Below are 25,290 nucleotides of genomic sequence, written 5' to 3' on the forward strand. Positions count from 1 at the left end.
ATAGCATTAGTGTTCATGCTTATGCCTTTGAATAAAATTGATTATTTGGAAAAGGTGCTACCAGACTTCTGAACTTTTGCTACCATAGACTAACATGGATCTCCTCCTACAATGAATTACATATAGTTAATTTACTTTAGGCTAAGAAGGTGTAGCATAGTAGTTATTCTCCCTCTCAATACTGGTGAACACTACTGCCCCAAGGCAAGTAGTTTCTCCATATTTGGCTGGTAGGCTGCAAACTATGACAAAATTCTTTAAAGCATGGACATAGATGGACATAAAGGCGTGTTTTCAGTTATCTCCACTGTTTTATTTCATGGCTTTTGCTGCGATGTGATAGAAACATAGAGTTGGAAGGCATTATTTAGGCTGTTGAGTCCAACCCTCTGCTTAGTGTAAGAATCCAAATGAAAGTATTCCCAATACATAGCTATCAACAAGTAGTCCTCGCTTAATGACCACAATTGGGACTGGCAACTCTGTCACTAAGTGATGCAATTGTTAAGTGAGACATCATGTGACCACTATGGGCTTATAACATCACTTCCACTGTGGTCATTAAGTGAATCACCCATGGTCGTTAAGTGAGACATCACATGACCATGACTTGCGATTTTACTGCTGGTTTCTCCATTGACTGCTTGGAAGCTGGCTGTGAAGTGGGCAAATCGCGATCATGTGACTGTGGGACACTGTGATGACCATAAACATCCACTGGTAGCAAAGCACCTGAATCTCGATCACATGACCGCAGGGATGTTGCAACGGTGGTTAAGTGTGAGGACCAGCCATAAAGTTACTTTTTCAGCACTGTTGTAACTTTGAATGGTCACTAAACACAGCAGTTGTTAAGCAAGGACTACCTGTATCTATGGCCAAGGAAAGGAGGGCACGGGTTGCTGCGAGTGCAGGAAGGCCAAGGGAAGGAGGGCGCAGATCCATGACTGCAAAATGCTGCAACTGTCATAAGTGCAAGCTGGATGCCAAGCACCCGAATTGTGATCATGCGACCGCGGGATGTTGTGACAGCTGGAACTTCGAGGACTGGTCATAAGTACCACTCAGTGCCATCAAAAATTTGAATGGTGTCTGAACAAGTGGTCGATAAGCAAGGACTATCTGTAATGTTACCCTTTTAATAATCATGCAGTTTGTTATCTACTGTGAACCAAATTGCTATCTTCTAAAAGCAACAAAGGAAAGAGCGTTTGTTATGGCTCTGCGCCATTCTGGGTCACAGGGTTTTCCCACTAAGGAGCAAAAGAGATGAGATATAGATCCTATATGAGTAATTGCACAGATAGCCACTTTGAAGAACTACAGAATTTGTAAGCAAGTTCTTTCAGTATCTTAGAAAGCAATCCATCTGGCCCTGAAGATGTCAAGTTATGCATATACAGTATTTCCTGACTCTGTGTCTGTCATGCTCAAACTGAAATCCTGTCCATCATCATTTCTGCTTTTCTTGCTGTTTCATAATTGCCTAGTAGAACACACTGTCTTCTCAGGGATAATTGAGTCGAAGCAGGAGTAGAGACCTGCCTTGTCTATATTGCTAAATGTAGGTGGCATAGTTGGTTCTTACCAGTTGTCCTTAGAAAAATTCTATTTTTAAAGCAAACTTTTTCAGCATTACTATTATCCAAATGTGACTTTCTTGAGTCTCCAGTCAGTGCTGAAAAAAACTGCTTAGCTCTGGCTTAGCTTACTGGATATCATTTATAAAATGAGAAGAGAAATCATATATTTTCAAACAACATTTAAATCCTTTTTAAGTAAATTTGATGATATAAATAATCAGTGAGTGGTAAAAATTGGGCAAAATCATTTGGCATACATATAATGGTTTGCATGCAGAATTCTCACATCTGCTTCTTCTAACTGGAGATATTGGCAGAATGTCCTTGCTAGCATATTGCTAGATAAACCAATTGTCTGACTTGGCACTGAGCAGGTGTTTGAACCTGATTTGCCTAAATGCCTATGATTCTATATAAGGTAGCTAGATCTACTCTTGTTAAATCATAGCAAATGATTTAACTTTGTTGCTATTAGGTCAGAAAGTAGTTAATCATAGACCCTATTATCTTAGATTAATGGTCTCTAAATATGAAATATATATATTTTTCCAATTAATTTCCAATTAAATACAACTTTTAAAGGAGCAATATTAATCTGTTGCAGCAAAATCTTGAATGGCTCTAAAACTATGCTGTAGTTGCATTTACATATGATAATAAATACCTCATTTTTCTCTTGACAGAAATATATCGTCCCACGCATCTTGGCTCTGCTACGCTGTTTTCCTCCTTTTCCCCAACAGCAGCACTAGAAATTTTTGCTGATCTCCAGAGAGCAATGAAGAGTTTTGTTCTAGAGAATGATCTGCACAGTCTTTATTTGGTAGGGGGGTGTGTGTGTGTGTGTGTTTTAACATGTTTATGACAGTACTGGATTAGTTTTAATATGTCTGTCAAATATATTTAACTCTTGTCTGAAAGTCAAGATGCACCATACAGCAGTAGCATCAAAAGTACACTTCTAAAGAGAATTCTCCATTTTATTCACCATTCTAAAGAAGAACAGGGAGTGTAGGGCAATCCTGAACCTTAAAGCACTGAACTGGAGGTTCAGAATGGAGACACTGAAATCAGTTGCAGAAGCCATCGTATCAGACAACATATTGGTGTTAATGGATCTATTGGAAGAATATATGTACTTGCACACTGGAGATTCCTCAGGTTCACCTACAGTTCCAGATTAGAGGACTCCTGTTTGGCCTTGCATCAGCTGCATGGGTGTTCTGCAAGATTATTTGTCCTAGTGGGCAAATTTGATTAATTTCTATTCCTATTTAGATTATCTGTTGGTCAGAGCCTTCTTCAAGTACACGGCTGCAGGCACACTGCCCAGGGAACACACAGTGCTCCAGCACACTCACACACTCTAACTGGAATAGAACAATCCTTCCTCCCCCTCAGCCCACCCCCAATAAGCTAGCAGAGGGACAAATTAAAAAGCAAAGGACAATCTCATGTGAATATTATGCATTACCCTTCTAGAGCTAAATTAGGGCTCATATTAGTAAAAAACAATTTCAGTCAACATAAGACCCAATTCTTTTTATTCTGAAAAAATGTTCAGCATTTCTCCACAGAAAATAAAACCTTGTAATCTGAAAACTCAATCAATTTGGGTTTTTTTTTAGGTCACTCCTGTTTATGAAGACTGGGCCAAAATAGATTGGTATCAATTCTTTTGCTTGTGGGAGAAGTTGCCTGCCTCACTGAGAAGAGTAGCACAACTTGTGGGGATTGAAGAAAGCTTTTTGGCGTGTTCTGTGAAAGGCAACATCATCGCTAAAACAGAGAAGCAATATAGGCAAATGGCTATCCACAAAAGGTAATGACTCAGGAATTAAACATTTACTAATGTATATAGTTTGGTGTAGTGCTGAAGGCCCCAGGCTGGAAAGTTCTAGTCCTGCCTTAGGCACAAAGCCAGCCAGGTGACCTTGGGCCGGTCCCCCTCTTTCAGCCCTCGGAAGGCAGCAGGGGTAAACCACTTCTGAAAAACCTTGCCAAGAAGACCGCAGGGGCTTGTCCAGGCAGTCTCTGAAAATTGGCACAATTGGATTTTTTTTTTTTAAATGCCATGCTGTATGACAGTGCCCCAAGGTTTATCTGTCATCTGCAGCAACTTCTGCTTGCTAGGTAGGAAACAATTAATGAATAAATGATTATTACCCATAAGTTATTTTCATGGCTCCTTTATAATCTCCAGCTGTTTCACCCCACAGAGAAAAGTCACCCAGGATACAACTGTCTTACTTTTTTCTTCATATTTTTCTCTTCTTTATCAAACACCTGTTTGCTCACTTTTGTTTCTTTTCTAGCAGATAGAACATGACATCATTGTATCTTAATTAATTTTATTAATACAGATTTTTTACAAGCTTGGCTCTCCTGGACTTAATAAATGAAGTTCCTTTAAAAGATGTTGCTAAGAAATATGGCTGTAGTCGTGGACAGCTTCAGTCTTTACAGCAGTCTGCTGCTACGTATGCAGGTAAGAAATTACTAATAGAGAATGCTCTAAATAAGTAATGAACAGCAATTTAAATGACAGCCTGGTTTAATAAATCAATCACCATTTTTCAGTCAATTTAATCTACTGGTATTAAGTAGATATTTTATGCATGTACTTTCTCAGCAAGCAAAACTGAAAAGATGAAAAATTTCCATACTTACATCGTCATCATTATATTCATTATCATTCTTCCATTATAGAGCACTGGTAAAGATTAAAATAGATGCAAGGACCATTTGTAGAAGTAAGCCAAGATAGAGGGAATGTTCACAACAAACAGTAGCTGTGGCTGAGCAAGATCTAGTGGTAAACATACCCAGTAAATCCTTTTTTTCAACTCCTTTGTTTAAGCTGTGTGGCAGAGGTTTGAAGGAACTGTGTTCTGCAAACCCAGTATCATGACTACAGCTTGGAAAGTACTAGAAAAAAAACCCATAGACAACCTTTCAACAAACCATGACAACATTTTCTTGATTGATGGGGATTATCTGTAATGGTTGCTTTTCTCACTTGCTAAAATAGCCTGGAGCATCCACGTGAAGCTAGAAATAGCCTCCAGATGTGGGGAAATCATGGAGAAAATCTATCTGGGTGTTCACTAAGAGGTGACAATGACTTGATGGCATATAACGATCATCAACACGTGGGGAGCAAACTTTTCACGATTGTTCCTGACTTGCTCTGCTATAGGAAACTGGCCCCCTTTTTACAGTTTTTTATTTTTTACTTCAGAAAGCGGTGCTTTTCTTTTTTCATTTTTCTGTTGGAAAATGCCCCTTGAAATGTTAGTGGCACTGTGCTTAAATACAGGTAGTCCTTGAGTTACAACCACTTGTTCAGCAACCATTCAAAGTTACAACAATGCTGAATGAGGGGGACTTACAGCTGGTCCTCAGAATTCCACCCATTGCAGCATCCCTGTGTTGCCTTGATTTTGATCCAGGCACCTGGCTTGCAATTATGACATCACAGTGAGCTGTGGTCACGTGATCGTGATTTCTGACATTCCCTGCCAGCTTCCCACAAGCAAAGTCAATGGGGAAGCCAGCAGGAAGTTGGAAGTTGCTCCTGCTCTCACTGTTTTTTCACCTGCCGGTGGCACCCCTCATAGCACTCACCTGTGCTCCTTAGTGCCTGCCTACGGCACCCCTCCCCACTGTGGCACCTGCGCACTCTCCCATCATCCTGTTTGCCTGAGACTCCCACTTCTTCCCACTTAACGACCAGCACAGCACAGCAACTGGGACTGCCGGATTGCATCACTAAACAATGCAGTCACATGACATCAAGCTTTACGACTGCATTGCTTAGCAATGGAAATTCCTGTACCAATTGCTGTTGTAACTCGAGGACTACTTGTAGGGAAAAAAATAGAATGAATACATTGAGGATTTACAAAATAGAAAAATTTCATCAGAATTTACAAGATTATAAAAGAAAAAGGAAAAATACTATCATTTTTGCAGGTCACAAAACAGATAGGAACAGATATTCAAAAATATCAATTTAGCCCTTTAAGAATTAATATTAAATTCAAATCAGAAATCAACAAAAACAGCCAAGATGATAAGAATTATCAGTCAAATTATTAAAAATATAATAAGAATTAACAAGAAATTCTAACTTATTTGAAACTGTAATTTTGTGGCCAATCAGACAGAATCTAATGTTTTAAAATCTTATGTTACAAGAAGCCAAAATTCAAATGTGGCAGACGTCTTTGTGTGAATTTATAGTTCATGAATGGTCCCCAAATTAAATAAATGTTAATATCAGATATTTTTAGATAGAAAGTTATTTTGACATTGATGCACATTTTCAAACCTTAATCTTCCAGTCCTCTAATGAAAAAAAAGGACAAGAAAAGTAAATATGGAAACATACTATACTGTTCTAAACAATCTACAGAGATTTCCTTGGCTTTCTCAGACTTAAGGAGGCGTATTTCCACAAAGTGATTCACTTTGCTTTGCATATCTGGAAAATACTGCTTTTCCTTTGGGGTTTTTCACCAGAACTGTAGTGCCATTGATTTTCCCCTCCTCAGGCAACAGAGGACTTACATTTACCAATACTTAATTGATTTCCTTATTCAGATTTCTTCACATCAGCAGTTTAGACAAAATGCATTCTCGGCTAGTACAAGGTTTTCTGAATGAGTTTCTGTGAATGTTCATCTTAAAAGATGCAGCACCTAGGAGAGGGAAAGTAGTGCTGAATTCATTAACAGGTACAAACTAATGAAATTTAGCACACTGTAAGACAAAGGTGCTCGGTGGAGGTAAAGGGTCACACTAGTAATGACTGAACCTAAAAGCAGTATGCTTAGAAATTATCTTTAGAGCATTTGATTCAGAGAAAGGTGTTCTTAGCCCAGCCAGACAATAGGACAGCCAAAGATTGTGTGAATTGTTCAAGAAGTATCCATTCTTGTGACTTAATGCATGAAATCAGATTTCTACTTGACTGAGTAGTGCTCTTTCTCAGAGCTCTGTTTGTGAATGATTTGCTGGATGATTTAAACACAGTAGATTAGTTCATGTGAGAGAACATACACCAAGGGAACCTGAGAGTTTTCAGGCAGATTACTCATTAATACAGAATGGCAGATTCAACCTTTTTCCTCTTCTATTAATGTTTTTAAATATATATTTTTATATTCCAGGGATGATTACCATTTTCTGCAACCGGCTGGGATGGCACAACATGGAGCAATTGCTGTCCCAGTTTCAGAGTCGCCTTACCTTTGGAATCCAGAGAGAACTTTGTGATCTTGTCCGGATATCTCTGCTAAACGCACAGTGCGCTAGAGCTCTTTATAATGCTGGTTTCATCACAGTAGCTGATGTAGCTAAAGGGACTCTTGAGGAGGTGGAAAGTGTTTTCAGAAATGCAGCACCATTCAGAAGGTTGGAAAACATTTCAGTATTGCTGAAAGTTATCCTTTTGGTTTAGTGTAACTTGAGGAAGCTTAAGTTATTGGGTATTAGTTTGGTTGGATACAGCTCAAAAACTCTTGGATTCTCGGTCAGTGAGAGAGTGGAACAGGCAGGAAAAGTGCAAAAAATGCTAAAGTCCCTCTTCCTGCCAAGCTAACCATAATTATGGTTATGGTTCTTCCTTCAAGGAGGGAAGAGAGAACTCAACAGGCTTGCTTTTGCAACATATTTTTCTTCATTTTATTCTTTGAACTCTGGAACCATTTACCTATGCTAGATGTCTTGGCGATTATTGATATATTGATTTTCAGTGTTTCAGTCAGATAATTAGATAATCCTTGTCATCCCACCTACACAAGGATATTGCTGTCCACAGTCGCTTCTTACTTGCTCCATTTGGTTATTGACAAAATGAAAAATCAGTTTTCTGTGAAGTAAGCAGTTCTTTTTTAGTGAGGAGTGGAGAAGGTATCATCACTCTTAGGTGTGTATAAGATACATATGGAAAGCAATTCCATACATGAGTCGCTTTAAATAGAGACTTTATTATTATTTCCACGGTCCCTTGGTTACTGATTCTTATCTTTTTTTTTTTCTTCTTGGTATTAACTTAGTCCATCAGAGAGCCAGTTTGGTGCTGTGGCTAAGGCATCAGGCTAGAAACTGGGACACCGTGAGTGCTAGTCCCACCTTAGGTAGAAAGCTAGCTGGGTGACCTTGGGCCAGTCACTCTCCTCAATCCTAGGAAGCAGGCAAGGGCAAATCAGTTCTGAAATCCTGCCAAGAAAACTGCAGGGACATATCCAGTCAGTCACCAGGAGTCAATACTGCCTCGAAGGCACCAAAAAAAACCAAAAAAACCTTAGTCCATCACACATATGTTACCATTTTCTGTTTAAAATGTTCATAGGTTAAGTCATTCCGAGGAGGTTTTTCTTCTATTTTGGAAGAACATAAAATTATAAAAACTTTATAAAACGTTGGAGTTCATTCTTTCTTGCCTATTCTGTTCCTTGCTGACTTTATAGTAGGTCAAAATTTACTATATTTAGCTCATGCTTTCCCACTTTTTTTTCTTTATGTATTACAAAGTGATAGTCATGTATATAATTTAGATTCCTGGTAGATATAAAATAAAACAGCATGTACCCTTTTAGTTCATGAATTATCAGTGATACAAGCTATTTGAACTCCATGTTCCTATACTTCCTGAGTCTTGTAGGAGGAGTGGTAGCTTGAAAACTTTACAGGTGGTCCTCGCTTAACGACTCTAATTGGGACCGGAATTTCCATTGTTAAGCAATGCGGTTGTTAGGCAAAACATCACATGACTGCACCACTTAGTGACGGCAGTTTCAGTAGTCCCAGTTGTGGTCATTAGGCCAGGACCTCGCACTTTTCCTGTCCTGCCATTCTCACCTCCATTTCAGCTCCCTCACCCTCCTATCTCCCCCGTCTCTGCCCTTTTGTCTGCCCTGCGCGCCCAGCCTGGCCCTTCATAAGGCAGCTGCTGGCTGTGCACAGCCTTCCTGCAAGGTTTTGGAAGACCTCACAAGGCCTCGGGAAGAAGGCCTCACCCGGTCAGCAACTGTCTTGTGAAGGGCCAGGCCAGGCGAACCTCAGTAGCAGCGGGCGGAAGAAGGCAGAGAAGGTCAGCTGGGGGCAGCAGGGGTGGCCAAGTGCAGGGTGGCCAAAAGGGCAGAGACAGGGGAGAGATAGGTAGGTGGGGGGAAGTTGAAGTACACCCTGCAGTTGTAAATGCAGGCTGGCTGCCAAGCACCCAAATGTTGATTATGTGACTTTGGGGGTGCCGCAACGGCTGTAACTTCAAGGACCAGGCGTAAGTACCATTCGTTCAGCACTGTCATAACTTCAGTCACTGAATAAATTATCATTAAGGGAGGACTACCTGCAATGTGTTTGTGTCCATTGTACTCCCCCCAACTTCTTTTCTCTCATTTTGTTGTTGCCCCACTTATTAACCAGCTTTGTCAAAAGCATGTGCCTGATCATGTCTGATTGCTGAATTCATTCAGTCTGTAAATACTTTAAACTGTCATTTTTGCTTTATTCTAGTACTTCTTTCCCTCTACACTGACACGCATGCTGATATAAAATTGACTTCTTGTCAAAAGTTCCTGTTATGCGTTCCTCGGTACAAGTTCACAAGGCCGGCAGATGCCTCCCTTGTTGCCTACGAGACTATCTTCCTCATTATTTTTTACATTCTTAAAAAATAGTTGAGAAGGTGGACTGAAAGGAGGTATCTGCATGTTTCTGACAAGTGTTCCCATTGCCTAAAAAGGTCTCCTGTATTAGCCAAAGCTAAGAAGGTACTGTGTGAATTCCTTAGAGATGTTTATAAATGAAAGTTAATTTTTTTAAAAAATCGGCTTGTGTCCTTTGCTTTAGCACTCGCAAAGCAGTAGATGAAGATGAGCACGCTGCCGAGGAACGCCTTAATACCCATTTTATCTGGATGTCCGGAATGAAGGGTTTAACTGAAGGTGAAGCAGCCCGACTGATTGTAGAGGAGGCTAAAAGACTTTTAAAGCAAGACTTAGCTGTTTGGGGAGTGCAGTGGAACCCCAGTACCTCAATCTTACTGGATACATCTTATACATTTTCCACAACAGAAAGTGTTAGAGAAAGCCATCCGAAACTCAAAAATAGCCACAATGTGACCTTATCAGACACAAGTGTCAGTTTGCAAATTAAAAGTATATCATGTGTTAAACAAAAAAATAAGAGGCAGCATGATGCTAATTCAGCAGAAGGGGTTGATAATAAAGCTCCAATAGAGGAGATGCAGGCAGAGGCAAGAAATGCCAAGAAACGAATGAATTTAAACAGAGATATGACAAATTCATGTGTGAAACAAATGTTGGATGACAGGGAAGCAATGGAAAGTGCTGAAGAGATTATGAAGACATGCTTGAAAGAAGGTACAAAAAATGATGTGGCAACTAGATTTAAGTCAAAGGTTGGAATTCATTTCAAGCAACGTTTGGATAAAAAAACAATTATAAAACCCAGTGGGATGTTACAAGGTCCAAATGCAGATGAAGTGAACACTCATACTGGCAGTTTTTCAAGCAATGTTGAATGTATTAAAAATGGTTATTCTCCTGATTTGGATCTTGTCTTCAAAGAATTTGAAGAAAGCTTCCAGTTGGATACCCAAACAGATAGATTACTACAACAGCAGATGGCAGATGAAATTGCTAACAAACAACAAATCAAAGACAGAAAACTGGTAGCCAGTCTAGCACAGAAAACCTGCATTGGTATAAATGGTACTAGTACTTCAGAAACAAATTCTGCATGTATTAAGGATAAACTAGAGTGCAGAAAAGCACATTCAGCATTATTGCTTAGTAAAGTGTCAGGTTTGGGACAGTCTCAAATTAAGTCTGTTGAGAAATACCCAGGAACCTCAGTTTGCTTGGAAACAAGCTGTTTTTCTGTCCCAGATTCCCAGTTGGACAGCTTCTTACAGCACTATCAAACTCCAAACTTAACAGAACAGCAGCTCACTGTTCTTCCAAACAGTATTTCCTTTTCTCTCAGCCAGTACCCATCCACCGTGGATATAAATGAAACAGATCTGAATGGCAGTGATAGTTTATTGTTTGATGGAGACGTTAGCCACATAGATGACTCCCAGGATGGTGATAATGGTGAAATGATCATGGAGACAATTCCACAGCAGCTGGCTATCCCTCCTTTGTTGAATGGTAGTTTAGAATACGACATCTCAGGTGAATTGAAAACAAGACTGAATAAGGTTGTATCAAATGACATTATAAACCAAAAATTGTCAACAGGGTGTAATTCTATAATGTCAGATACTAGGTCTTTACATGAAGCAGAAAAATTAAATGGTGTGATTTTACCTCCTTTTCATAGAAACATTCTTAGCAAGATTAAAAATCTGAATAAAACAACAAGTGTTAGACTAAAAAGTAATGAAAAGAATGTAAGTGAAATTCTACAGAAAGATTGTGTAGAAAAAAATAATCAAATGAACAAATTTGATACGTCATTTGATTTGAGTCCAGGAATGCAAGAAGTTTTAGACAGACAGTTAAGCCCCTCTAATGAAAAATCTGAAATGGAACCAAAAAACAAACTGAATTTAGTGTTCTCTAAGAATACTAAAGACTCAAGCACTCCTGCCCTTTATCCCGGTCAATGTGAATTATTGTTGTGCAAAGATTTTGGAAGAAATTGTGTAACCAGAAGGAAGGATGTTCAAAAGAGCAAAAATGGAAGTTGTGTTTTTTGGACAGATGGGAACAAAATGCCTCTTTCACCCCTGAATGCCATGGAGTCTACTTCACAATGCATAGAAATGTCACCCATTGTGACAAAAACAAAACAAGCAAACTCTACAGATAAAGTTCCATGTCTTCAGTTGTTACAGAAGGATAAATCTGATTTACACATACAGGGACAAGTGCTACAACATAAACCAGAAAATTCAGAACATATTGTGCTTTCTCTTGAGGATAACTCAGTGATAAGTGAAGATTTTTCACTCCATTTATCTCAAGATAAAGGTCCTCTACCATCTTGCAGTGCTGATAATTTCTCAATAATTGATGTGGCAAATGATAAGACTCTTTTCCAAACTTTCATTAAAGAATGGAAAACAAAAAATAAATTTTCTATCTCTGTGGCTTGTGAAAAGACAAAAACCCCTCTGTCCCACAGATCGACTATTGGTGCAAAATTCAAGCAAGGTGAGTTTTTCTGCTGTGTTTTAGGTAGCTTGGAGGTGAATACTTCCAAATTTGTATTAATGTGGTAACTAGTCAATTTTTAAAGAAGCAACAATTTACAGACTAATTAGACAATTTAATTATAATTTTGGAAGGAAACAAATTCAGAACTTTTATTGCTATGGAAGAGTGTGCAGATGTGTAAGGTGGGGAAGTGCTGGCTTAGTGCTGCTTTAATTATGGATAACTGATAGTTGAGATGTACTTCATATAAAACGTCAACCAAAGATTCATAGCCCTGCAGGCTGTAAAGCAGTAATTTCCATATATACATTAAATTTAACACAGTGTGTTTTATTTATACACAGTGCACTTGCACATGCATGCATGAGCACACACATACAGTACACATCTAATGCTGAAGAGATGCCCTGCTACTTTTTTGGCCCTTGGTGATCTAGCTGAGTTCGTTGTGTTAAAGCTTTCTAGTTTGTTCTTCTGTTGGGATTCAATATTTTTGTTGAGGATTCTGTTGGGATTCAATATTTTTACTAAAGCTAGCCTCCAAATTACTACTGGGAGGTAGTGTGTTAAGAAGCTACAGGCTAAGTAGTTAGTGGCTGTATGAAAATAATGACATTGGCATAGTATGAAATAAACATACTAGTACTCTTCTGCTACTATTACTACTACTACTAATAATAATATAGAGCTTAAGATAAAACAATTCCTGTTCTTCAGTTTACAATATGGGTGCATGATTAAATATGCAAACAAGATTTTGGCTCAGAAGAGTGTCAAGAAATACTAAGTAAAGAAAATTAAAATGGTGTGGAATTAACATAGGGTCAGCTAAGATCCTCTAAAGTCAATAAAGACAAAATGGTACAAGAGGGACTTAAAATGGAATAAATTTTAAATAACACCTAAATAACATAAGGACAGCCCTAAAGTGCCAGAATGTTTGAAAAGTCCTAGAAAATGAAAATAATTTTAACCACATCACTTTAGCTGATAGATTAAAAAATTGTACAATAGACACTTCTGTGCAAATTGCTCAACTGCGGCACTGAGCAACTAAGCTGAGCAAAGGAAAAGAAATTAAAGTATCTTGCTTATCTTGCTAAAGAATGCCTCCCTAAAGATCATAGTTAGAGAAAGCACTGTCTGAATCTGTACATTCATAGATGTAAAACAGCAAAGCTCTTAACAAACGAATCCAAGTTGAGAAATAAGCTTTTGGGCAATTGAAGAATGGCATGGCACCTAGTGAGGATAAGTTGTAAACCCTTTTAAGCTGCATTAATCTCACTTCCTTTAAGATTGTCTAACCACATACTGGAAAGAGAAATTCCACAGACATGGAAAAAGCTAAAAATAGTGTTATTCCCAAATTAGAAAAAGATACATTGCTTCCATTTTCATATACACTAATGTCACTTGTTAACCAAATGTCAGTTACATGCTACATTTCTACCATATTATACTATATTTTATTCTATTAGAGTCAAACTAGATTCATACCCCTCATACATATGTGAGACCAGTTAAAAGAATGTTTGCTGTTGCAATGCTTCTAAAACGCATGTGTCCCTTTTAATATTATGTACATACATATAAAATATTTGTTTTAATGGAAGTGTGAAAGTACTGTGTGGAAGTAAAATTTATAAATACTTACAGTATATACCATAAATATATCTGCTGGTAGCAACCTATTGAATTTATAGAGTTTGGTACTATGCTCCATCACAATTATTTTATTTAAGGAAGACTGTTCAGAGAGGGAGACTTTTCAGTGTTAACGTAAGTTAAACCAAAAAAAGGACAAAAGTGTTACACTTAGCTAAGCCAGGAAGAGACTATATTGGGTTTATTATAATTTCCAACCAATTAGAATGTTCAAAAGAAATTATGTAAATGTGGTCAGGATTCTGTCCATCATCATAATCATTCTCTGAAAGCAAAACAGAATAGACCAAATTTGGTATGAAAGTGGCAAAAAAAAGATTAAATTCAAAATTGGCTTGATCAGGCCAGAGGCTAAAGAGAAAAAATAAATTTTTTTCCAACAAATCCCCAATGCTTTTCAAAGAGAGATGTGATTAGGCAACTGCTCAGAATGTTGCTGACTCCTCCATTTTAAGCCCATTTTCTCCTCATTCTCAGAAGTGTAACCCAGAGTAGAGATGGATGGAAAGACCTGAAATTGCAAATAATTGCAGGCACATTTTCCCTTCCATCTTGTTGATTTTACTTCCTTTTGTATTCATTTATACAAATGAATGTGTATATCTGTGCATACTTTATATATACTTTAATTGACCTGGATTTATTAATTACAGTAGATTTAAGCCCAATATAATAAATACAGCCGAAATGGAGAGGAGCAAGAACAAAACCAAATCCAGACACTCAGCAACACAATTATAAAGAAATTAACTGAGGGAGAAGATTCATATGGCAAGGTTGTTGCTTTACTGAATTTATGGCCTGCAGCTATTTTTGTTTTGTTTTGTCTTGGTTGTTATTATTTATTATTATGCTGTTGAGTTAAAATATTCCAAACATCCTCATATGCTGCTATATGGTACTGCTAGAATTTACTGAAGTTAATCAAGAAGGATGGAGATGAGGAGGATAAGAGGCTCTTACACTTCAGCACATTTAGCATAGTAAAAAAGCTGTTCCTTGATGCTGTCAGTGTTGCTGAAATTCATCTTTGTACGTTAGAATGCTTAGAACTTAAGTGATGGTTTATCTGTACATTTAAAAGATTAAACAATACCAAAATGGAAAGGCTGCTTTCTATATAAACTGTTTGCATGATTGGAACTGCAAAGGGTTAACATTATTTTTAGCCTGTTTCTGTGTGTCTGTGGTTGCTGTGTAGGAAGTACATCTCAGAAAATTCTCTGTGAGAACGATGGATTTCCCGTTCATGCCTGCGAAGACCTGCTGGTAGTTGGATTAGCTGTGTGCTGGGGTAGAAAAGATGCTTATTACATCTCATTGCAGCAGAACCTTCAAAGCCAAATTGGTAAGAATGTATTTATTGTCAGAGTGTACTGAATTGAAAATCTTTTTTTTTTAATTTATGCGGACCAAGACTTTTCACAACACTAATACAGGTTTTTAAAGAGAAATTAGAAGGTGGTTTGCCTGGGCCAAAAAGCCCAGCATAGACACAAAAACAAAGAGAGAGAAATATCTTTGAGAGGCTGTTTTGAGTCAGGTGACAAAAGGAAATCTGAGAGTTAGAGTTTCAAAACTATAGGAAATAGGAGGAGAGTTCAAAAGGGGCATGGGGTGGGGACATTAGAAAACTGAAAAGGAGGTAGAAATAATAAGGAACCATAGGGTATACATAGGTATATGTAGAAATAGCAGAGAAATATTTTCAATACAGTTTGTTTTAGAGGCAAGGATGATTTCTGCTTCTATATAACAAAGCACATTTATATACAAACACGTGTATATTCTTTCTTTTCTTGGGACTTCTGACATATGTATTTCCTGTCCATTTAGAAGTAAGTTCCAGTCTGGCACAGCCTCCATTGGATCAAGACCTGTCTGCAGCAGAAAGATTGCAGCATCTTAAGCTATGTCTGCAGGAGTCCAAGAGGGTGTTTTCACTTGCTGTGTATGACTTCATCCAGCACTACAAGACTCTCCTGAAGGCCTGTGGCATCTCTTTGGCAGGATTTTTTGAGGACCCAAAGGTTTACTAACTTCATTTTTTATAATTCCTTCTATTTCTATAATGGGATTCAACCTGATAATCTAAAGATGGGGGAGGGAAGAGGATAACCTGGGAAGGAAGATGTTGCAGGGAGGAGAGAGCAACATCATTTTCATGGTTTTTTAGGTTCCACCCTTATTTAAAAGATGACTGCTGTGGACTGCTGTGTTATTAGCATAGAACAGCTGCTGAGTTCAAAGACCAATGAAACAGTGACCACTGAAATCCATGCTTCCACCAGTGAATTCTGGAAATCAGTGAATCCTATAAATCTGCCTCCTGAAGTAGGACACACGCATGTCAACAACGTATTTGCCATTTTTGCAAATACTCTTGTTCTTGACTATGTTACATTTTTGTGAAAAATGTGCTTTTTCCATTTTAACTTGTGAATACTGTACATTTTTCTTAATTCTAGGTGGCCTGCTGGTTGCTGGACCCTGAATCTAAAGAAGATTCCCTTCAGAATATGGTTGCCAATTTCCTTCCTCAGGATTTATTCTTGCTAGACAAAACTGGAGCGAGCCAGGGAAATCAGAGCCTGGGTCTCAGTGCCAGTGCAAATCATTCTGGACGTTACAGGGCATCAATAGAGTCTGTTCTTGTCTTCCATATCATGGAAGAACTCCGTGTTTTATTGCATAAGGATAACTTGCAAGGTAAAAGGGCTACAGGATTGACAGTACCATTTAACATAGGACATGTAAAATTTTAAATTGTTAAAATCCAACCTCAGCTTTAAAATGATATGTGTAAATGTTGTAGACTGTTGTGTGAAAATATTATATTTTGCTATGATTAGAAGCTGCACTGATTGGCAAACAAGTTTCCACAGGGATGTAAAGGTTTCAGACATTCACTTTTTTGCATCAGAGTGCCATAAGCATCAACAGAAAATAAAAAAAATGAATTGGGTGACACAGCACTTAATGCCAAATGTTCACTAGGGTCAATGTAGATCTAGGCTTATTTATTAATTAGCTTTTAACTTTCTGATTTGTTTCCTAACTACTTGTTTATTTTTTGGGGATTGTAATAATTTCCATTCTTTGGAACATAAGCTCATCATTCTGCACTGTATACCTACTTTGCAGAACATACAATTGAGGGTAAGTTAATGGGTTGGGGGGGGCAGGAGGAAAATAGGAGCAAGTGGCAGCTTTCATTCAAATGTCCTGAAATGTCAGTCATATTTTGCGAGATGAAACTAAAATTGTGTTTTGCTTCATTTGTCATTATTATAGATAGTTTTCATAAAGTGGAGATGCCAAATCAGTATTGCTTGGCCTTGTTGGAGCTCAATGGTATAGGTTTTAGCACAGCAGAGTGTGAGGCCCAGAAACACATTATGGAAGCAAAATTGAATGAGATTGAGAACCGGATATACCAGCTGGCGGGTCACAGTTTCTCCTTGACCTGCCCTGATGATGTTGCTGAGGTATTGTGATGAACTTGTGTCAACAACTTATGCTTTGACCCAGAAATCATCAGTGAAATTTTGATTGGAAGAAGTTTGTTGCCTCTGTTCAACTAGTAAACTGCTTCTGAAGAAAATGTTTTCTCAATGTTAGTTTTTAAATTATTTTTAAAATGTTTGCTCAAATTTTTCTATCAATTTAGCACTGTCAAATTTAGAACAAATATTACTTGCCTGAAATGATAATAGAAGTATATGTAACATATCAAATGCAAGTTTCCTATCCAGAGAATTATAGAGTTGGATGGAGTAAAGAAGAGGTGATCAAGCCACTCTAGCAGGTCACTGTAAAAATTTGATGATAGAGTGAAATAGCAAATGCCAATAGTCTTACATAATTTGCACTAACCTCACATGTGTAACTTGTGCCTGTAAATAATGCCTCTGAAAAATGGGGAGGAAAATCACAATCTGTTGCAACTTTTTAATGAAATACTTCATGAAATGCTTCTGTAGCTTATAATTTATTATGATTATAAGCTTAATTTCTTGACACCAAATTTATTACCAGTTGTTGGCATGTACCCATCCCCTTTGTGCCTCTTAATTCATTGATTCCATAGACTATATCATTAAAAATATAAGCATTCCAAGTAGAAGAGTTCATTCAAATCCCACACTCACTTGCACTGATGTTACATAGTTGAGTAATGAAACGTCTGCAAGTAAACAACCAAGTTCAGAGAGCCCCAAGGACTCCACAGTTCAACCCTGAGCTATATATACTCTCTTCTATTGGAGAGGTCATTCATTTACAGTACTGCAATCATAGATAAATATTTAAATAGTGAAACTAGCAAACATTATTCAGTAATTTTTTAAAAAAACAGATTCATCTCTACATTCTTGGGGAGCCATGGATCAGAAGCATCTTGGATTCACCTTGATGTGGGTACCCAGTTCATGTTGTCTCAAAATAATTAGTCACTACTTCTGCCACTACAGAGCACATTTGTCTTTTCCTGATTTATTTCATTGCTCTGTTTCTCTTTCATATTCAGGCATGTTCAGAGAACCAATGCCTTATTATTTTATGACTTAACACAGCCATGATTTTGGTTTGGTGCCCATAGTGTTTCTAAAATGGTTTTTGCTATCTGAGCTCGCCCCCATTATTGTTCTTATTCTTGTTAACTTCATATTCTGCATTTTAAGAACAGTACAAAATCAGAGATGCAGTTCATTTAAACAATATTTTAAAATATTTTAAAAACTTAATAATTAAAATTAAAATTCCTCTAAAATATGTTTAAAACTATTGATTCCTTAAAATTCTTGACACAGGACCTCAATATCAGTTCAGAACAGAGTGCAACTCCATCTCTTGATTTTTTGAAGGGTCATGGAAGGACACCAAATGACATTCTGATATCTCCAGGAAGAGTGTGTGGTTTGAGTTTTTGAGCCTGGTTTTGGAGATATTTGAAGAATGATAGTGGGAGGCCTCGGAGGCAAATCACTCAATTTCTACTCTTTAAAACTTCCAAAAATAGCCTAAATTTTTTATATATATAAGTTTTATTGATAATTTTTCATAATTAAAAGATAAACAAGAACAAATGTATAAAAGAAAAGTAGAAAAAGTGCTAGAAACAGAGAAAGAGAAAAAAGAAGCCGCTTCCGATGTTCTTTAAACCAGTTACAAATTTTATCATTTCTCCCACTTTAGAACTACATTATATAGTTCCCTTCTTCCCATATTGAACCTCTTTTAATAAAATTCAATTAATTTTAATTAACTGAACCCAGAAATCACCAGTTCATTTTTATCCATTTTCAGCAAAAAGTCCATAAAAGGTTTCCAGTCTTTTATAAAAGTACTTATTGTTTTTCCAATATAGCCTAAAATCTTACTGCTAAAATTCAGCCATTTTCAATGGCACGATCTTACTATGTGGGGGAACTAGCCATGGACCCGCTCCCAAAGTTAACCAAAGGTGAAGAGATTGATCTTAAGTTGTATTAAGCACTAAATATTGTAGAATTAAAACAGATTTACAGTAACACATAACTAGAACTTTTAGTAAAAACGAAGAAAGCAACTTATTATTTTCTGTATTATATCTCTTTGCATCTCAGTGATGCAAACTAACCCTAACCTGAAAGTGGCATTCAGTTTTAGACAAGAAATACGGACTGTTATGGTGCAACTCTAAAATGTTGTAAGCAGAATGTTTGCATCATGTTAATTAATTAATAATTAAAATTTAAGGGTCATATTCTAGTTTCATATTCTTTTTGTGATTTCATGTTTTCATTATTTGATCCAAAATTTTTAAAATGATCTTTTGTCAGTAATAGGATTTGTGGCATAGTTTCCTCTGTAATTACCAGCAAGAGGAACCTGCATCCCAGTGTAATTTGACTTAATGTATAACCATGGTTTCACTTCAGAGCAGGGGGGGACGGGACAGGAGGGAGAGACCCAGAGGCCTTCACAGCTAGTGAAGTGGTTAGAGTGCTGGACCAGGACTAAGAAGACCCAAGTTCAAGAGCACACTTAGCCATGGAAATTCCCTGGAAGGTTTTCTGCTTTCTGAAAACCATCCAGTCTACTCAGAAGTTGTTGATGAGGAGATTAAAACTGGAAGATAGGGTATTAGGCACTCTGTTTTCTGCTCGTGGAGGGAAAGTAAGACATAAATCTTTTTCAAAAAGTTGTGTCGAGGATTAGAATAGGAATGCAATTGCATGATGTTGTATTCTGTTTCAGGTATTGTTTTTGGAGCAAAAGTTGCCATCAGATGGAGAACTAAAAATGCAAAGAGGCAAGAAAATGTTGGGTTGTACTAGAAAAGCAACAGCAAATAGGAATCGGGCCAGGCTGAGCAAACAGTTCAGTACAACAAAGGTATCGTTTTTATATGATGTAACTTCCATAAGCAATCCAGTTGCCTATTTAAATTCTAATGCATTACAGTTATATGGTGCTTGATTCATTATTAATTTCATCCTTTACTTTAAAAGCTCAGGAGTCTTGTACGTAAATATTCTCAATCATCACTGGAGTCTATGTCAGCCTTCTAATCTTTGTAAGGGTAAGATTCATCCTGAGTTGTTCTGTTGAATCCCATTGATAATGAAAATGTGAGTGATTATTTGAGATTCAACCCTAAGCTTTTCCAAGAGCTCAAGGCAGCTTACTCGGGGGTCTTCCTTCATTTTTTCCTCACAGAAGTAAATCTGTAAGGTAAGATAGGCTGAGGATGGACTTGAACCTGGGTCTCCAGCACCTTGGCCACTGCACACAGAAAATGTGATTGATACCCTCTTCATCATTTTCCTCTTCATCAATTAAGGAAGCATTCCAAACAATGCTTTGATTTGCCTTTTATTCTCTGCCAGTTGTCCTTCAGCAATGTGCTTTATACTGGCAGTTGGTTGCAAACAGAATCACTATTCAAAAGGCAGGAAATGCGACAGACAGGGTTCACACTTCAAACATCTTGTTATTTAATTTTCTGCAGCTGAAAGGTACAGGGGATAGCATAACAACATATAAATGGATGGAGTTTTCAGGGTAGGAACTTTTTAGGAAAGTTAGATTTATTTATTTTTTTGAGGTACGTAAAATCAAATTAAAATGGTTTTGGTTTTGTTGAAAAACTGAAATAATTCTGTGATACGGAGGTTTATGGTGGAATTTTGGCAGCATGACCAAAATTTGATGCTCACTCTCTCTTACACAAACAGACACAAGCACACAGCATTGGGAGCTCATGCAGCTTTTGCATTTCCCAACATTGGCTACTTCTGGAAAATTATCTCTTTCAATTCTTCTGCATGTAGTTTCCCTCTATTTGGTGTCCCTCACCTGTGAGAAGAGAGGGAATGATCAGTTTGACATGATATATGCACATATAGATGACTTGCATTCAATATGAGGAAATGTTCTGAGTGAGCAGTATTCCCTTCCTGACATACAGTGGTGCTTAAAAGTTTGTGAACCCTTTTGAATGTTCAGTATTTCTGCATAAATATGACTTAAAACATGATCTGTTCACCACACACATATAAGTAGCTTTGGATAATTTTCCTCAATAAATAAATGAACAAGTATAATGTTTTTGACTCATTTGCTTAATTAGGTTCTCTTTATCTAGTTTTAGGACTGTGTGGAGAATAGATCACATTTTAGGTCTTATTAACTGAAGAAATATTGAAAATTCAAAAGGGCTTACAAACTTTTAAGCACCACTGTAGATTCTTTTAAAAAGACTGCTTTCATATCATTTTAGCCAGTTTGACTACAGTGCTGAAATTATGTAAGACTAATTTCCACTGAGGCTTAATTCATAGATCATGGGTTTCCCAATGGTTTTCACACTTGCCTATCATAATTTTCCCCAAATTTAATTAATCAGTAGACTGATCCTGTTACATGAAATGCTTTCTTCCTTTCAATAAGCATCCCACACAACTATTAAGAGTTTTGCCAGTTCCTTTAATCTTTCCTACACTTGGCTTGCAAAAGGGAGGACATGATGATGATGATGCAGATTTCAGAAGTGACTCCTTCAGTATCTTCCTCTAGAATCTATTTGCCAAGAAGGGCATCATGTCAGACATATTTAATGTGAAAAAGATTTGTCATATTTCCAGAGTATGTTGAAAGTTCCCTCCATGAACAGACAGATTGACTGAGCCACAAAGCATTCTGCGGAGGGGAGTAGGGAATAATGGCTCTCCATGAGAGAAGAGTATAATTCACTCTTACCGCTTACTAATCAAGAAAAGGCATTTTTATCACTTAGCAATAAATAAAAAGACAACATTTTAATCCTGACTGCTAGATTTGCTCAGGAGCCCTTGGTAAAGGAACTTCATAAAAAAAAGTACAAATAAAGAATGTGCGTTAGCTCACCCTTATCTGGAAATAGGAAGGCGATTAGAGAGTATTCCAATGATTGTTCCGAGTGAATGGTAGTGAAATCTTCACATAACATTCTTGTAAATACAAAAACAGTTAACTGGCTTGTCTTATTCTTTATTTCTATAGGATGTTTTAGAAAAATTGAAGAAACTGCACCCTTTACCTGGCCTGATTTTAGAATGGAGAAAGATCACTAATGCAATAACCAAAGTGATATTTCCACTACAGAGGGAGAAACTTTTCAACCCTGTCCTAAGAATGGAAAGGATCTATCCTGTTTCTCAGTCTCAAAGTGCTACAGGTAGCAAGTTATATTCCCAGCAAATTTAACAATTATTAGTTGACTGCGTAGGTTGTCTTACCCCCATTTTGTGTGCTGAAGACTGATAGCATGGTTTTCTGCCATTTGAGGTAATTATATCTTCTTATACTATATGAAAATACACTTCTTAGGATGGTCTCTAAAATAAGCATATAAAAGTTTAAAAATAAAACCACCACCTCTTGCCCTGAAAGTGTTAAGGGAATCTCTCCAACCCCCAACCCAGTTCAAGTGAAGCCCTTTGGACCATTTTGGTTCAAGAGGAGCCCCTCTTGCTTGTACTCCAAAAGTTCTTCAACGCCTGACAAAACTAAAGTCCTGTACCAAACACCCCCATCCCATCCATACATGAGATTTCTGAACTCTGCCTGCATGTGAAACAGGTAGCATTTCTGAAAACATCATCTTGACAACCTCAGACTTCAGATTGCCATCTAACAGCCTAAATTTGCATTTCAGAACTGGCTGACTACATTTTCCAACTGCTGCCTCTTTCTCAGCAATATGTAGCAGCATGATACATGTCTACAGTCTTTGCACCACACAAGCATGCAATCCACATGCCCAACACAAACCCACCTTTTTGCGTTTCAAATGTCTGACTCAACCACAACTTCTTCATCTTCCATACATCTGCCTACATTAACTGTGCTCCATGTTTGTTTGTAGGTCGCATAAGCTTCAGAGAACCCAATATACAGAATGTACCTAAAGACTTTGAGATTGAAATGCCAACAATGGTTGAAGAGAGCCCACCTTTCCAAAAACAGCAGAATATTCTACGAAGCAGGTATGAAAATATAGTACATTATTTCTACTTTTTAAAATTTTAGTTCATTTCTTAGATTTTTTGGGTCACATTTCTGAAAAGACATGGGGTTATCAGACTTACTATGACTTTGAAACATATTCTTTTATTTATTGATTGGACTTGTTACACTTATATCTATTTCATCTATTTCATCCTTTCATAACTTTACCAGCACATATGGTAAATTCAGCTGAGAGATAGTGACTGATCTAAAGGAGCTGAAAGGAGCTAGAATCAGCACTGGGCAGATGTATTCATGCACAGTGGAAGATAAAAAAAATGGAGATATTTCAACTTTCAAGAACAGACTAATAGTTGAATTGGTTTGATTGATTAGCCTATGTAAGATGGTTTCTGTAGTTCAGAAAAGAACATCTGGAGCAGCAGTGGTAATGAGAGCTGGAGATCCAAACATGCTGACAAGAATGTGAGGAGGCTTAGAGTAGAGGCTCTTTGACTGCCTTTTCACCAGGGTCAGTCACTAGGGACACAGAAGAGGGAACAATCAATTGTTGGTTGAAGATCAATTGGATCTGGATGGGTTGGAAGTCAGTTAAGGAGTCCCACCAAAAGTGCATCACAGAAGCCCAGTATGTGAGGGGCTCTGGGAAAGGAAGCTTCATGGATAGACCTCTGATGGCACCAACCCCCCAGTTGAGATTGTGACACCATGAACCAGGAAAGGAGGCTCTTACCTCTATTTTTGGATGCCCCCCCCCCCCGCCTTGAAAGACAGGGAGCCCTGGCTAATACACCCATTTGAAATCCCTTAAAAATCCTTATACATTTGGGGAGACATTCATTTGATCCCTTAAATCTCCCAAAGCCAAAAAAAGCTGGGGTGAAAATTTCTGCTTCATCCACTCCAAAGAAATGATATGATATGCTCCATAGGGCTATGGTTCCCAGGGAAGGCAAAAAATATTGCCCCAAGCTGAAAAGATTTGCTACTGCTGATTTTAATATTAATGGTATTAAGCAGCAAATACATTTTGCATTTGTTCTCTACACATATTGGATTTAGTTCTATTTAATTTGTTTAATTGGTGAATCATATAGGAATAAATAATATGCCAAGTTTTGATTAAAAAAATATTTTACAGATGTGGAAAACATTCTGTGTTGCCATGTGGACCTAAGATTCTAACTGAAGAAATATCAAACAGGAAGAAAATACTATTTTCTGTCAGCATGAGACATGCCTTTGTACCATTTCCAGGTAATGCCTTAAAATTGTTTTTTTGACCCCATCATTTGATAAAGAAAGAAATATGACTGGAGGTAATACAGTGGGAGATTATAGCTTGCATCACTCTGGCCATAATGTTGGGAAAATCAAACTTTAATTGTCTAGGGACTGTTACTAAAAAGCAGAGGACATATAGAGTAATGAAAGAATATTATTCCAGCAATGACATTGTGCAATCACTCTTTGGATGAGGGGCTAATCAACTGAGATTTGATTTGTTTGGAGACAGATATTGGAATAAGAATGTAACCTATTTCAGGTGAAATCGTACTTTACATGAAGAATCAGGTTTGTAGTTTCCAGACTTAGCTTTGTTCAGGTGATATCTATAGCTAGAAACGCTAGAAAGTTGGTTGGACCAGCTGTATCCTTTCCTGATGAGGTCACACACAGCTATGGTGACACTTGCCTTAGTTCCATCTAAACTAGATAATCTTTAAAAATGTTAACAGGTTCAAAATGCAGCCCTGAAAAACCCACGTACAGGATCATGCTACACCTATCCTACAAGAGCTGCACTGGGTACAAACTGGCACCATTCAAAACAGTGAGAATGTCCATTAAAACTCTAAAGGGCTAAAGGTCACCAATTCCTAAAGGATTATCTCCTCCTATAGCAATCTCCCATTCCAGTTAGACTCCTCAAGAAAACTTGGATATATATATATTACCTGGAACTTTTGGCAATGTGGGAACTACAGTACTTTATGTATTCCAGAAGATACTAAAGGGCAGAGTAGCACAGAATGGACAATTTGAAGCAGTCCATTATACCAACAAGCAAGCATGTATAAAATTTCAATCTGTCTTAGTCATTGCATTACAAATTATTTTTCTATAAAATAGGTGCCCATTCCTTTTATCAGGAATCTTCTAGGCCTGCCTTAGGCATGAAAACCAACTGGGTGAGTTTGGGCCAGTCATTCTCACTCAGCCCAACCCACCTCACAGGGAAGGTGTTGGGGAAAATAGAAGGCAGGAGAATTAGGTATGTTCACCGCCTTGGGTTATATATACTGTATATAAAAAAGGCAGGATAAAAATCTAATAATAATCATAAT

The 25,290-nt window shown here is 37.6% G+C and overlaps 1 protein-coding gene across 1 annotated transcript in view; it reads left to right on the forward strand.

Annotated features, from left to right (window-relative positions):
• The window catches only part of POLQ (DNA polymerase theta), a 64,654-nt gene that overhangs the window by 24,387 nt on the left and 14,977 nt on the right, over positions 1–25,290 (forward strand). The window contains exons 13-25 of the mRNA XM_088147445.1: positions 2,267–2,406; positions 3,212–3,405; positions 3,947–4,071; positions 6,758–7,001; positions 9,444–11,776; positions 14,649–14,795; positions 15,284–15,477; positions 15,916–16,156; positions 16,742–16,935; positions 19,688–19,825; positions 21,974–22,148; positions 22,839–22,959; positions 24,084–24,199. Of these exons, the coding sequence (XP_088003571.1) occupies positions 2,267–2,406; positions 3,212–3,405; positions 3,947–4,071; positions 6,758–7,001; positions 9,444–11,776; positions 14,649–14,795; positions 15,284–15,477; positions 15,916–16,156; positions 16,742–16,935; positions 19,688–19,825; positions 21,974–22,148; positions 22,839–22,959; positions 24,084–24,199 (4,362 nt within the window). The remainder of the gene's footprint in view (positions 1–2,266; positions 2,407–3,211; positions 3,406–3,946; positions 4,072–6,757; positions 7,002–9,443; positions 11,777–14,648; positions 14,796–15,283; positions 15,478–15,915; positions 16,157–16,741; positions 16,936–19,687; positions 19,826–21,973; positions 22,149–22,838; positions 22,960–24,083; positions 24,200–25,290) is intronic.

Source organism: Python bivittatus, unplaced genomic scaffold (genome assembly GCF_059951505.1).
Source record: "Python bivittatus isolate LINGU-HERP-01145 unplaced genomic scaffold, Pbiv_v1 ctg000520_np1212, whole genome shotgun sequence".
Classification (NCBI taxonomy): Eukaryota; Metazoa; Chordata; class Lepidosauria; order Squamata; family Pythonidae; genus Python; species Python bivittatus.